This window comes from Centruroides sculpturatus, unplaced genomic scaffold, assembly GCF_000671375.1.
Source record: "Centruroides sculpturatus isolate CEXI.00-Female unplaced genomic scaffold, Cexi_2.0 scaffold303, whole genome shotgun sequence".
In the NCBI taxonomy this organism is placed as follows: domain Eukaryota; kingdom Metazoa; phylum Arthropoda; class Arachnida; order Scorpiones; family Buthidae; genus Centruroides; species Centruroides sculpturatus.
In genome coordinates this window covers 604,913-619,686 of record NW_019384613.1, presented here as the reverse complement: position 1 = coordinate 619,686, position 14,774 = coordinate 604,913, and the positions used below count along the sequence as shown (strand labels likewise).

General features: G+C 33.4%; 1 protein-coding gene across 1 annotated transcript in view; it reads left to right on the top strand.

The window, feature by feature from the left end:
• LOC111625314 (receptor-type tyrosine-protein phosphatase mu-like) overlaps window positions 1-14,774 on the top strand; it is a 97,716-nt gene that overhangs the window by 26,269 nt on the left and 56,673 nt on the right. Inside the window, exons 16-18 of the mRNA XM_023368439.1 lie at window positions 6,866-7,092; window positions 14,414-14,483; window positions 14,583-14,689. Of these exons, the coding sequence (XP_023224207.1) occupies window positions 6,866-7,092; window positions 14,414-14,483; window positions 14,583-14,689 (404 nt within the window). The remainder of the gene's footprint in view (window positions 1-6,865; window positions 7,093-14,413; window positions 14,484-14,582; window positions 14,690-14,774) is intronic.

Sequence of the window (14,774 nt, the reverse complement as noted above, 5' to 3'; positions counted from 1 at the left end):
ATCAAATAACGGTTGTATCTCAGGGTCCGTGGCGTACTGTGCTAAGGCGGTTGTCGGCCTCTTGTGGAGGATGTCAGCTTTATGTTCCTTAATCCTCACTCCTAAAGATCTCTTCGTGGAGCCGATATATAACAATTCTTCATCGCATCTGCGATCCCTAATTGGGATGCTGTATACTCCAGCCATCATGTCTTGTTGCGGAGTATCTTTCGCATTACTAAGCAGTCGAAATAATGTAGGACCTCTTCTAAATACGATGGAAACTTGTATTTTCTTAGCTATCTCTTTATATAGTTTCTCCAAATACGGATTATACGTTATCGATACTCTTTCCTTCTGTTCTTTCTCTAGCGTTTCCGGACGATCTGCTCTTTGCGGATGAAGCATTTTTTTAGCTAAGGTAGTTATCAGTTTCCTATACCCATGTCGTTCAGCAATACTCTTAAGTATGTTGATTTCTGTTTCAAATGCATGCGATGTCAAAGAGTGCGTATAAGCCCTTTTAACCAAGGTGTTAAATGCCGCTACTTTGTATTGCTTTGGGTCACATGACCCTACTGGAATGTATAATTGTTCTACTAGCGGTTTTCTGTATACTTCCGTGTTGATGGTCGAACCTTTAACTTTGATGCTGACATCAAGAAAATGAACCTGGGTGTAGACCCAGCGTCTTGAACTCTTGTTCAAGACCCAGCGTCAATCCGTAAGGGTTGTTATTAAACGATGCTAAAAATGCAGGCATATCAGGCTTACAGCTCCATAGTATGAGTATATCATCCACGTACCTTTTATACATAATTATATTGTGGAGGTGGTCGGGAAGTATTTTATCCTCCAGGAGTCTAATCACCATTTCACACAGGTCTCCCGAGATTGGGCTCCCCATTGGTACACCCCTTCTTTGTTTATATACTGTGCCTTTAAATTGAAAGAACGAGTTATAGCACAATAAATGTGCCAACTCCAAAATTTGATGGTAGTAATTACTATCCTCTACTATTTTGAATATCACATCTCTTATTGCACAAAAGGCTGGTGGTAAAAGTATCGAAGGGTAAAGTGATTTAAAGTCCAGTACAGTCAGGTACTTCGGGGTGGTACCAATCTGCTTCAGGAGTGCTATGAGGTCTACGCTATTAGTTATAGAGAACTGGTACTCTTCTATGTATGGCGCGATAATCGTGTGCATTATCTCTTCGAGTTTGCGTGTTGGAGCCCTGATCTTGTCCATTACTGGACGAATCGTTTTGCCTTCTTTATGGGTTTTGGCAAACCGAATAACTTAGGCGTGTCCGGAGAGTCCATAACAATGCTTTTAAGCTCCAACCTCTTAGCTAACTTGGTGTTGGTGAACCTTTTGACTCTTTCATTCAATTTTTCAACTGTGTTATTGTCAACTCTCTCACACTGTGTGCTATTGATGTACTCCATCATCAACTGCTCGTATGTCTGCTGCTTCATAATTACCATTGTTTTGGCCTTGTCGGCTCTAATGAGAGTGACTCCATTTCTCTTCATCCATCGACGGGCCTTTGACATTTTAGCCCCTATTTGCTTATACTCGAAAGCTTTTTTAGCTTTTACTATTTTGTTCACAGTCATCCATCTGTAATATTCTCTGGTCCTATCCGGAAGGCCTTGAAGTAAGGCTTCCATATCTGGGATATAACCAAAGCTCCCATTGGAGGTGGTGGCGGCGCAAACTTCGGACCGTATTCTAAAACTTCCACTACAAATTTAGGTACTTGGATATCATCCCATATTACAAATGGGAAAGTAGGGCTAAGCTTTTTCTTTGGAGCTTGAAATTTCAAAATCCACTTTAGTTTTCTACTATACCGTTCCCTGCATTTGTTGTTGATATACTCGTACTGGGGAACTATTTTGGCGTTTTCTTGGGCTAGGAGATTGGGATGTATGCCAAAAAAGCTCATTTTCAATTTTAATTAGTTCCGATAGGATCGAGTACATTCTTTTTCTTGTATTTCGAACTGCTCTGCGTAAGCACATAAGCTTCACTTTACCTAGTAGAGGCTCACTTCCTTTTGGGAGAGTAATACGATAGAACGACATCGGGAGTACTCCAATATCTCTACATTCTTTTAAAAATTCAAACTTTGCCCTAGCTTTAACTAGTTTTACTAGTGTTCTATAATACGTATTAGCCGGCATCGCAACCAAATAAACAATACTACTTCCAACACACCGTAACTTCAACAGACTTACTTCTAGAATAACCAAAACGGTGCTAAAATCGCTTTAATTTGTTTCACTAACGTTTTCGAACCTTTTGGTTCTTCTTCAGGTGAAAAATGGGCAAATCCGTTAAGATTCGATTGAAATTATTTTTTTTTAAAAGAATTCTGAACATGGAACTTCTCCGAAACTCGTGCAATCGTCGTCTTCTTTTGCGCATGCGCCGTTATGAGCCTACGTTTCCTCCCGTTATGTGTCATATATCAGGGTTTGCCACGCTACTGATAATGATATTTCATCTTTGCTGTTTATACAATTTTTACCCTGAGTTGCTTTATGTATAAAAATCGCTTCCATCAAGTGCAAATATTGTGTTTGGTGCGTGGTGTAAATTATCTTTGCTTGATCAAATAACGGTTGTATCTCAGGGTCCGTGGCGTACTGTGCTAAGGCGGTTGTCGGCCTCTTGTGGAGGATGTCAGCTTTAGTTTCAATCGAATCTTAACGGATTTGCCCATTTTTCACCTGAAGAAGAACCAAAAGGTTCAAAAACGTTAGTGAAACAAATTAAAGCGATTTTAGCACCGTTTTGGTTATTCTAGAAGTAAGTCTGTTGAAGTTACGGTGTGTTAGAAGTAGTATTGTTGAAATGTTTTTATTAAAAAATTTTAGTTTTGGATCTCTTTTCGAAAAAAGTATCCATCTTTAATTGTTTACACTTTTGTTTTATTTCATTGAGAATTTCAGAATATGGTCGAATATGATGCTTTTTTTTTACATTATCACTTCGCTTCCAATCATTGTCTAACTCACAAAGTTCATCCATCAAACTTTCTTTAGTTGAAAGGATACGTTAACCTGACGTAGAGCTACAGACGAGCGAAGACACAGATTGGTCGACCACTGGTCGGTATAAGGTCAGTTTGAGTGAGAAAATTCAAGGTGGCTAAGGGTGCGACTATGCGGACGCAAATTTAGAGCGAGCGAGAGGTTGCGAGCGATTTAGTTTTCACAAAGGAAAACCATGCACAAGCGAGAAGTGAGAAATCTTGCTGGCGTGAGCGATTTTCTGGTTCTCGCACATATTTGATAGGGTTTGATATTTATCGCATCTTTCCTGTTCTTGCCACATATTCTCGCTCACTCGGAAAATTCGCTCGCGTCTGCATAGTTGCAGCCTAAGGAGAGAAAAATATTGTCTGGCCAACGAGAGGTAGATTTGTCTCACTAACGATAGTTTGTGATCGCCGGAAGTGCTATTGCATCGTGAGGTGTTTTCTTGAACGAACTGATACGGGATACATTCATTGGCGCTATGGATTCGGATGCCATTTATTGGACTTTTAAGTTTAATATCTTGACTCGTGGGTACCTAAATGTTTAGTATTTTAATATTAATTTAATGCAAATGTATAATACCCAATAATATTAAACAGAAAAAATAAATATATTCAATAAAAATCTTTGTTTTAACGAATGTACAATGTCGCGGCTCAGTAAATACATTAACACTGAAATGAAAATGAGTCTAGCATGCGGAAAATTGGGAAATTACACTGCAAAACGGCAAATTGCGAAGTGGCGTTATTGTGAATCGGCGTAAATTGAACTGGCGTAAACCGATGGCTACCTGTATTGAAAATGAATCAAATCAAGTTACTGACAACACTATAATACAGTGTAAGATATGCACATGGTGAGTGTAATCCAAGAAGAGGATAAGCATATAACACACATATATGTTCTTCCTTCACCTGTGTTTATTTTCTTTACAGAATTCTTTTATAAATTCCGACACCCCTCGTTATTGTTCTTTTACATACAATTTCTGCAGATACTTGGACAGAATTGTTAAGTATAATGTTGTGACAAAAAATATTCACCGCGGTACAAAAAAAAAACATACTATGACTAAATACATAAAACTACTTATACTAAAAAAAAAGAAGAAAAGATAGACAATAGGATAGCTAGATATATGATGATAGAAAAGAATGGGTACCCAAAGTGTTGACGATCTTGGAGTGATGGTAGTAATTGCTGAATTATTAACTCTGAATTGTAGGAATTGTTGATTGTAGAACTCTATCAGGTTCTCTCAATAAGCTTCTGAAGATCCTTATATCGAGATATATTTCGGGCTCCTCTCTAATACTTTATTGTCTCCTTTGTTCTTTGGTTGATGCCAGAACAACCTGGAGGTCCTCACAACACATCCTATATTAGGGAAGAAGTTTCTAGAAGGTGATAGACAAAAGAACTAACAAAGAGGAAGAAAATGAAATAAATACTAAGAATAATATATACAACACTATACAAAATAAGGTGTTTTACTTAGTGTTTTACTTTTTTGTTTCTGTTGTGGTATGACCACAACAGAAACAAAAAAGTAAAACACTAAATAAAAATCAACACCTTTAAACATCCAGCAAATCGTTTTTTAATATTTAAAAACGCTTTCGAACGCTTTAAGCGATCATCATCAGTTAACATTTGTGAATCGAACGAAGAAATTCGAAAATTACGTAAAACGAAATTCAAAAAGCGGTTACGTAAATATATGTAAATACGTTAACATTTACCAAGTTTAAATAATCTTAAGAATTATAAAAGAAATAAAATAAATTATATGCATCCAATAAAAATTATCTTATATAATCTTCCCGCTTACATNTGGGGTTTTCCCTATGTCATGTAATCGCTTTTTGAATTTCGTTTTACGTAATTTTCGAATTTCTTCGTTCGATTCACAAATGTTAACTGATGATGATCGCTTAAAGCGTTCGAAAGCGTTTTTAAATATTAAAAAACGATTTGCTGGATGTTTAAAGGTGTTGATTTTTATTTATTGTGTGGTTCCAGTAAGGAAAGTATTTTATTTATACAGTAATGGCTTCGCCGGCCAAAATTTATAGGAAAGTTGTCCTAAAGTTATGCAGAGCGAGAATGAAATTCGAATTTCTTAGCCAATGTCGGTTGAATGGGGTTTTCCCTATGTCATGTAATCGCTTTTTGAATTTCGTTTTACGTAATTTTCGAATTTCTTCGTTCGATTCACAAATGTTAACTGATGATGATCGCTTAAAGCGTTCGAAAGCGTTTTTAAATATTAAAAAACGATTTGCTGGATGTTTAAAGGTGTTGATTTTTATTTATTGTGTGGTTCCAGTAAGGAAAGTATTTTATTTATACAGTAATGGCTTCGCCGGCCAAAATTTATAGGAAAGTTGTCCTAAAGTTATGCAGAGCGAGAATGAAATTCGAATTTCTTAGCCAATGTCGGTTGAATGGGGTTTTCCCTATGTCATGTAATCGCTTTTTGAATTTCGTTTTACGTAATTTTCGAATTTCTTCGTTCGATTCACAAATGTTAACTGATGATGATCGCTTAAAGCGTTCGAAAGCGTTTTTAAATATTAAAAAACGATTTGCTGGATGTTTAAAGGTGTTGATTTTTATTTATTGTGTGGTTCCAGTAAGGAAAGTATTTTATTTATGTAAAACACTAAGGACCTAGAGGTAAAATGAATCAGTCTATTTCATTGCCCACCACTATATTAAAATAATAATAAACTATATTTGAATTTTATTTTTTTAGAGTGCACTATCAGCTGCCCTATGAATTTGGCTGCCTGCATGTATGCATGCACTGTATACCTATCAGAACCAGTCCTGGAAATAGTGTAAAGTCATATTTGGTGGGATCTCATTTTGAGAGTTTCTTATGTAAAGGAAAAGAGTTTAATGGGCATGTGCAACTCTTGTATGCTTTGGGATGTATTCTGTAGAAGTTGGCTTTAGAGTTTTTGAATAATAAAGTGACAAGTAGTACAAAAATAAAACAACCTCTCACACAAATAGTACAAAAATATTTAAATATTTTTTCAGGGTTTTTATTGTTTCGTTGTTAATGTGGAAGAGAAATCCATTGTCATAGGCATTTCCTTCTGTAAATAAGACAAATAAATAAATAAATCTTTAATATAAGTAAATAATTGCATGAATAAAGTGAACACAAGACAAAAAAGTCTATCGTGTTACAGAACAAAAGTGGTGGTTAAAAATATGTGAGACTATTTAGTAGCTCTACTAATTTACATAATCATCTATATTAAAATTCCAATTATATCAACAAAAATAGTTGGTTTTTAACATATCTAATGATTGGAACAAGACCTGATCTAGTTTACAGTGTGGGAAGATCATTTGAGTAACTTAAGAAGTTTTAGTAAAAAGAAGTGGTATTATAAAAAATTATTTATGTTGAAAACAACTGTCTACATTTTTATCAGCAATTTTTGCCACTTTTTAATATATTCATTTCATTGTTAAAGCATCAATTAATAAATGTGCATCTTTAAATTTTTGTTGTCTAAAAACCTATATTTTAATTTTTAAATTTAAAGAATATTTGATAATATATTTTTACTAATTATTATTTTAAATTAACAAGACAATTTTTATGATTGTTTTGTAATTGGAAAGTTGCTTTTTATTTTGTTTATAACTATATTGAAAAATTTGACATAAAGTAACAAACTAAAGTGAAATCAAAGTTTTCAACATAAAAGTTAGAAGAACTAATTTAGAATTATTGAAATTAATATTTTTAATATATTAAAATGTCAATATTTTTAATATTGCAATATAAATGAATCATTTATTTCAGTTCCTTCATCTCCTTCACCAAGAATAGATTGGGTTACAGAAGATAAATTTATCATAAAATGGAATGCTCCTTATCCACCTAATGGTGTCATAGTGAAATATCGACTTCATATTTGGCCAACTGATAATGAATTGGACACAAAAAGTTTTTCAGTGAACAACAATGAAAATGAAGGTGGCCAATACACATTTGAAAATTTAGAACCATTTACAAACTATTCCATACAGGTTTGTGGTTTATTCTATAAAATAAAATAATTATTATTTAATAAGTTATAAAAGTTAATATCTAGATCAGAAAACTTATCCCTGTCATTACAGATAATTCCATGCAGAGACAATTACGGTTTGATTGAAAGTATTAGCCCATATTTTTTGAAACTGTGAACAATTCATAATGTGATTGATCCTAAATATGGTATGGCAGAATGTGCAAATACTAAATTCTTATTTTTGTTCTTGGTGAATAAAGTTGTAGGGGAAAGAAGGATCTATAGATTAAGGTGTTGAAAAAAATATGGACTAATATTTCCCATAAAAATGCAGTTATTTCTGCATAGAATTAAAAGTTAATATCAGAAAATATTTTTTTTTTTAAGTTTTTTTTTTGTAGTTCTTTTAGTTTAAATATTTAAATTACTGTAATGTTCTGCCTATAATCTGTCAGAATAATTTTTTTTTGACAAAAAGTTTATTATCAAAAAACCAATTTGTGCAAGTTTGCATTATTGTTTACTTGCTTTCTTGGCATAATAGCAATTAAATGATACAATTGCCCTGTTAATGTACAGAGGATGGAAAGAATCAAAAGTGAAAAAAATAAAATAAAATGTTATAATTTGTAATGGTATTTAATAATTAAAATTATTCTCAAATTTAGGAAATAAGTTTAACAATTCATTTTAAAGTGATATGTGAGAAGCGGACCGAATCAAGAAAAATTAAATAAATCAACATAATTACAATATTAACTATAAAGTAGTTTTAACAAAGAAACCCTCCATTTTCCCTTTTGTTTTTCGAAATTTTCCAAGGATGTTCATCTTTCTATCCCCGGAGTAACTTCCTTTCCCAACGGAACTCGCAACTGAATCACCCGGACCTTATCCAAAAAATTCTATGATTGCTGAAAAGCGACCATGAGATCAGAGGGTATAAACGGGAGGTGACGACCAACAGGGGGGCTGACAACACCTGACGCGAGCCAACTCATCCACGCCGAGGAACTAGGGAGACCGCCTCACCGACGGCCCAGGGAGACGTTCCAGACCTTGCCGAAGCGACAGCCTACCTTAGGGAACGAATTCGAATCAACCGGAGGTATGACAAAATATTGTAAACTCTCTCTCGGCGTGGTCCCTTTGAATTACGCGCGAATAGTTAATCCCTGTATGATAGGATATTATGATGTCTAAATAAATGTTTGTTTTGTTGTTAAAAGTCGTCTTTACTTCGAGTATCGCTCGCACTTTACCGACGACCCCTCTCACCTCCTCCACTTGACCTGACAAAAGAATCCCGACTTTACGGGATAGAAAAACATAAACAAGCCATCCACTGACCAGTGGGCAGTTCTCACCAAACTGTTGCCTATCAAAAAGAGGTAGGACGAAGTCGTACCTCTTTTTGATAGGCAACAATTTGGTGAGAACCCACAAATATAATGAAAGTCTAAAATCCAGAATTATATAATGCAGTCTTCAACTTATGACATCCTGACTTACCATGGCCAAATCTGACATAGTATGAAAATTATTTTCAAGTCCAAACAATTGGTTTGTTCACTAAAAGTACAGCATAACAATTAAATATAAAATATAATGCTGTAATAGACAATAAATACATTCTATTTAACAATAATTCATTCATTTACATAAATTCAATTGGGTTTGTGCCATTATTACTCAAAAATCAAAAGTGAAATCAACTTTCCATTCAATCAATCTAGGATTATCATTATAATCCTCAATTTTATAATAAAATTAAAGTGAATTAATAATAATTTAAATAAATAAAAACTAACAATAAAAATAAGAATCAATTCCATACCAAGAATACAATACTTTTTCAATATGATCTATTATTCCTTTGAATATAGTTATATTTCTAGTGTTATTGTCATTTCTAGTGTTATTGTCAACAATTGACAATAACACTAGAAATGTTAATTATGTTAATTAAACATCATTATTAAATGAGAAATTATTTATTGTGACATCGTCACAATGCTAGGCTGCAATTTTTAATCATATTTTTAATTTATTTAATTTAAAAAATATATGCTCTCCCCTCAAATTAGTAGTGGCTTGCCCCTATACATCATACTTTTCCTTTAAGAATAGAGGTGTGCTAGTCATCTATCTAACACCTTTCAGGAGAAAATTTTTGAATTGATATAATATGATTTTCAGTTTGCATCAGAAGTTCATATATAGTTAATTGGGGCCTCCTGTCCCTAAGGTTTCCATATCTGGTCTCATCTAACTTTGTTCTGAAGATTAAGGAAAGACAGACAGACAGGTGACAGTAGGAATTTATAGGTTTATAATTTTTTCAAATTGCAGCCCAATTACTACTTTTTGGATTTGTCATTGAATTGACTCTCCCTTATCAACAGGGAACAAGATTCAGACACTATTAATTATTTTTGAATAATAGTCTCTGAGTGTGAGGCCTCAGATAGTCTGAACCACTTACTAAATACATTAAAAATATATTTTTAATATTGAAAAGAATCTGTATAAAGTAAACACAGCATGAAATGACATGAATGTAAATAATGTAAGTCTTGAGTAAGATTCTAACTAGTGTTACCACCCGTCCGGTTTTCACCTGGACAGATCGGGAATTGACTCACTGACCATTAACTATTAATTTTATCCGGGAATATTATGCACAACCTGTTGACTTGTTTTTTTTTTTTTTTTGTAGGATTCGTATTCGTACACATCTCCAATATCCAATAGAGCTAAGTCATCTGTAGTTGCTCTTTCTTAATTTAGGTTACTTATGTTACTCCTAACCAAGTCTCCCTAGTCCATAACTGTGTTTTGGTCTCTTTGTGCTCTCCGAGTGGTAAGGGACCTAAAACCACAAATAAAAGAAAAAGTCCCTAACTGCAAGTGATTTAGAACCGTCATGCGCTGCACGTTATTCTTCGCATTGCAAAATGACATTACGCATGCGTCAGGAACTTCTGTTCGAACAAACCTCACCTGCCATCTGAGTCAGCGATTTTGAAAACGTGGCAACACTAATTCTAGCACATGTTAGAATTTATGGCATTGTTTGCCAACAAAAAGTTCAGAGTTTATAATCATCAAGGTCACTGTATGACAGTGGTGTGCCATCATTGGAAGCGGTGGATGCACCACTTCCCTTGTATTTTCTAAAAAATAAATACATATTAATTTTAATTATATAAAAATAATTGCACAATATTTTATTATAACCGCATTATGTATCTTATTACAAATTTCTATACTACACATGAAAAAAAAATAAGATTGCTATTGTATATTCGAATGTTAGTGGTGGAGTGGAAGCGCTGTATTGTCAGCATCCAAACAGCCAGATTCGCGCATCTGCTTTACAGAGCACCAACCTCACCTGGTTTAGCTGGTGGAAGCCTAAGACCTTGGGTGGATGCTACACGTATACCGCATCTAATTCTATCCAGGACCGGTTCTGGGCTGTTAGCCGCCTGCCCACTAGATATTTCGATTACGTGAATAACGAGTAGATTTATAACTTAACCCAACCGATAAGAATTTACTGGTATGTTTTTACGATAGTTCTGTATAGTTGACAGGAGTTTAAAAAATCCATTAAAATATTTGATATATTTATTCCGCTCTCCGATTTTATATTACTCACGGATTTCGATGTTAAACCAGTGATATTACGATTTCGTACATCCCATCTTTAAGGGGATGTAGAAAAAAACGTGTACAATTCTTGTATAATGTTAAAAAATTAACCGTTACTTCGACAGCGTCATTTACAACTAAATTTAATGAATGAGAGAGATGCACCAGGTACAGAAAAGGCTCTAGAATTTATTTTCCTTAAATTTACGATTTATGTATCCGTTGTCGTAAAAATTTGTCTTTCCACTTTTTTCCCGAGACTACAAATATTCGAGTACAAAGTAACTGGTTTCGACTTATTTCTACTTAAGAAGTAGTTAAATAATTAAGCGATTAGGGAATTGGGGACGTAAACAAAACCCTGATGAAAGAGCCGGAATTTTACTTAAACAAAAGCCTAACCGGACCAATATCTAGCCGAGTACAGTGGGACTGATTTCTTCGTAATATTAGATGTAATAAAGACAGAAATTTTTCCAGTTCAATGAAAGTGAGTAAAAGTTGTAAATTTTGGAAATTTCCGTGGACACCTGGTCTTAAAACGAATTACAGTAGTTAGAAAACAAATGACTTTTAAGTTTAACAAATTTAGATTTTTACAGCTATGATGAGAAACGTTTAAAATTTACAACAACCCTGTCGCGTCCTTTGAGATATACTAGTGATGAGACAAAAGAGACATTAACCGGTATCGGCACCCTCGGGATTTGGCAAGCATGCACCGCACCGCACACCTACCAAGACCGTCTCTGATTCCATCCACGAGCCACTGGTAGGGAGCAATTTTAACTAGGTGGATTGTTTTAATATTTAAAAAGTAAAGACTATTTTATGTTATTTTTATGTACGTTTCTTCACAAAACTATATTTAATTATAATTTTCTTTAAAAGTATATTCATACAATTGAATATTTTGTACCAGGTATGTATAATTGTATATCCATCACACATTTTATTTTAACAAGTAAGTTTTTATAATTTTATTTTTAATTTTAGCCCTTATATTATGGCTAGCAATTTACAATGTAATTGTGATATTGAAAATTTATTTAAAAATGTTTTGGTTCGAGACCATATAATGAAAAAGAAAACATTATTAAAAGAGAAAGACCAATGCCTAAATTAAATATAAATACGTCAACAAAAAAATTTGTTCGACATTTTCACGATAAAATTTATGAAGACGTAAAATGGCTTTGTGGATGCATAAAAATGCAAAAATTGTTTTGTTGGCCTTGCCTACTAATTTCAAATAAAATTAGTGTAGAATAAGAATGGCTTTGAAGATTTAAATGATTTGAGTAAAGCTGGCAAAAAACACGAAAATCGTAAATCTCCATCGATTCTTTTGTAAAATTGAAGCAATTTGGAAATCAAAATAGAATAGAATTTAACATAAGTACACAATATGAAATAAATATTGAAAATTATAACGAGATAGTTACAGCTAATAGATATATTACATTTTAATTAGTAGATGTTATCGAAGCAAGAATTGGCATTTAGAGGGCATAGAGAATCTATTGAATCTAATATAACAGAGTTAATTATATTGAACTTGCTTATTTATTAAGTGCGTTAGATAATCTATTAATTAAAAATACATTTAGAGAAGTCTACATTTTTACTGGCTTATCGAACAGACAAATACGAATGTTACCCTAGATCAGTTGTTCTTAATCTTTTTATGCTCGTGGCCCACCATAATATTATATTTCATAATTTTTTTGTGACCCTTATTTTTTTAAATAATAATTTATATTTGTTAAATTATCTATAATAAATTGTTTTTTTTTATTGTTGCTTTATTTTTAAAATTTCAAGCATTAATAGTTTCTTAGAATTACTTTGGAATTAAAGAAGTATGTGAGGGACAAACAGACCCTTAATAAAATGTTATTTTAAATTTTAATTATTGGAAACTTTAATCGGTTAAATTCGAGCGTTTTATCGAGTTAGGATAAAAGCCATAAAAATTATTTCCCATGGAGTTTGTTCCTTGTTGAGTCGGATCCAGTTAGTCAGGGATGTGTCACCAGGAACTTTCGATGGAGAATTCATATTGGACGCCAGACCCTTAACAACAGCCACCTGACCTAATGGAAAAACCCAAGAGGACACAAAGAAAAAACTCTCAAGAAGAGAGGATCATCTTCAAAAGTCCGCCCAACAAAGTCGTCCTCCAGAATTAAAATCGTGACCCAGGATTCAAATCGGGACCCAGGATTAAAACCGTAAGAAAAAATCATGCCTGGTTAAGCCTCTACCCTCCTCCGTGCCTCCACACCAGTGAAGGGACACAAGATTCGGAACTAGTGGAAAGAACAGTCCATCGACAAGGTATTTATCAGCCCACGATTCTTTTGTAAACTCTCTCTCTCGATGGGCCTCTCTTGAATAGGGGAACTATGACCGAAATTGACTCTCTTTGTATTTCCTTTAGTTTCATTAAAATTGTTAATTGTTAGCAACCATGGAATCCGATTAAGTTACTTCCTCGTCTCTCGCCTCACCTCTACTCCGAATCCAATTGCTCACACGCTACCGCTCGCGTGACGTAACGTCGCGATTTCCGAGTCCTGCGAGACTCGGTGGTGTCAGATTCAGGTCTCCTGACGTGGTGTCGAAGAGACACCGACCCTACGGTCACAAGTAAATACTGCGGTGTAAGTAGTATATTTGCATTTATTTCTTCTGTACTAACAAAGTTGTATGTAGGAAGAAATAAGAAATAAATAAAGTTTTTGTATTTAGTTTTTTTTATCTTTCTTATTTCACTTTTCAATACGATATTTGGTTATACATCAATTTTGTTTTTATTATATTCTGAAGGAAATTTTGCATAATTTGGCTGCCCCCGGCAAACTTCTTATGGACCCCCAGGAGGCCGCAGCCCTCCTGTTAAGAAACACTGCCCTAGACCATCACTGACTGATTGCCCCTGGAAGTTGGCTTCTTACAGAAACACAGCTTCCCTATCATCAAATGTCACGGCACACCACTGCTTTATGAGGAATGACAAAGAGAAAAAGGTGCTTGGTATATGTTTGAACTGGCTTTTTATGTCCTTCTACTCACCCTTTGGTAGTGATGGTACGTTCACATATCAGCCGCCATCTCATTCCCTCCAAGTACCCAAAGTATGAGGAGTTAGAGATATCATAGGTTGAACTGGACACATTGTTCTGAATGGGTACTTGTAGGTGTAGCTGTGATGGTAGATCTAGATATCACTGCAAGAACAGGCTGGACAGATTCATTTGATATCAATGTATGATATTTACACTGAATGTACATTTTTGTATAAAATCTTTATTGGATTAAGGATGTTTTTCTACAGCTTTAATAATAATTATTAAATAATTTTAAATGTAGAATAAATTGTAAAAATTGACAATTATAATAACAATAAAACTTATATTTTAATTGTTGTTATTAAATAAAATTTAAGAAATCAAAAGATTGTTTTGTATATGAATTATTTATGTGAAATTATTCAAATGTTTTAATTTATGATAATTAAACAAAAAAATAATAATTTTCATTAACTTAATAAATGTTAAAAGATATTTTTAAATATTAAAATAATTTTTATAGCTTATATATTTAGAATTTGGAATATATAATAATTAATTAATTAGATCTTTTCTTCAAATAGTTTATTCATTTTGTCTATTTAGGTTCAGGCAGCTACTAAAATTGGGTGGGGTAATTGGAGTTCTGTTGTTTCAGTTAGAACAAAAGAATATGGTAATAAACAAATTAGATTTTATATTTCTATAATAATTTATTATTATATTATAACTAAATTATTTCATTGATACTTATTTGTTTTGTTTTTCTTTCAAGTTCCAGATCCACCATCAAAAATTGACACAATTCCACATTCAAACAATAGTGTAACAATTTCTTGGTCACCTCCTTTAAAACCAAATGGCATTTTAAGTGGGTACAAGGTAATCTTTTTATTTTCATTTTCATGCATAATAATTTATTTCAATTTACATATGCTTTACTTTAAATACTCATGATATAAAAAAT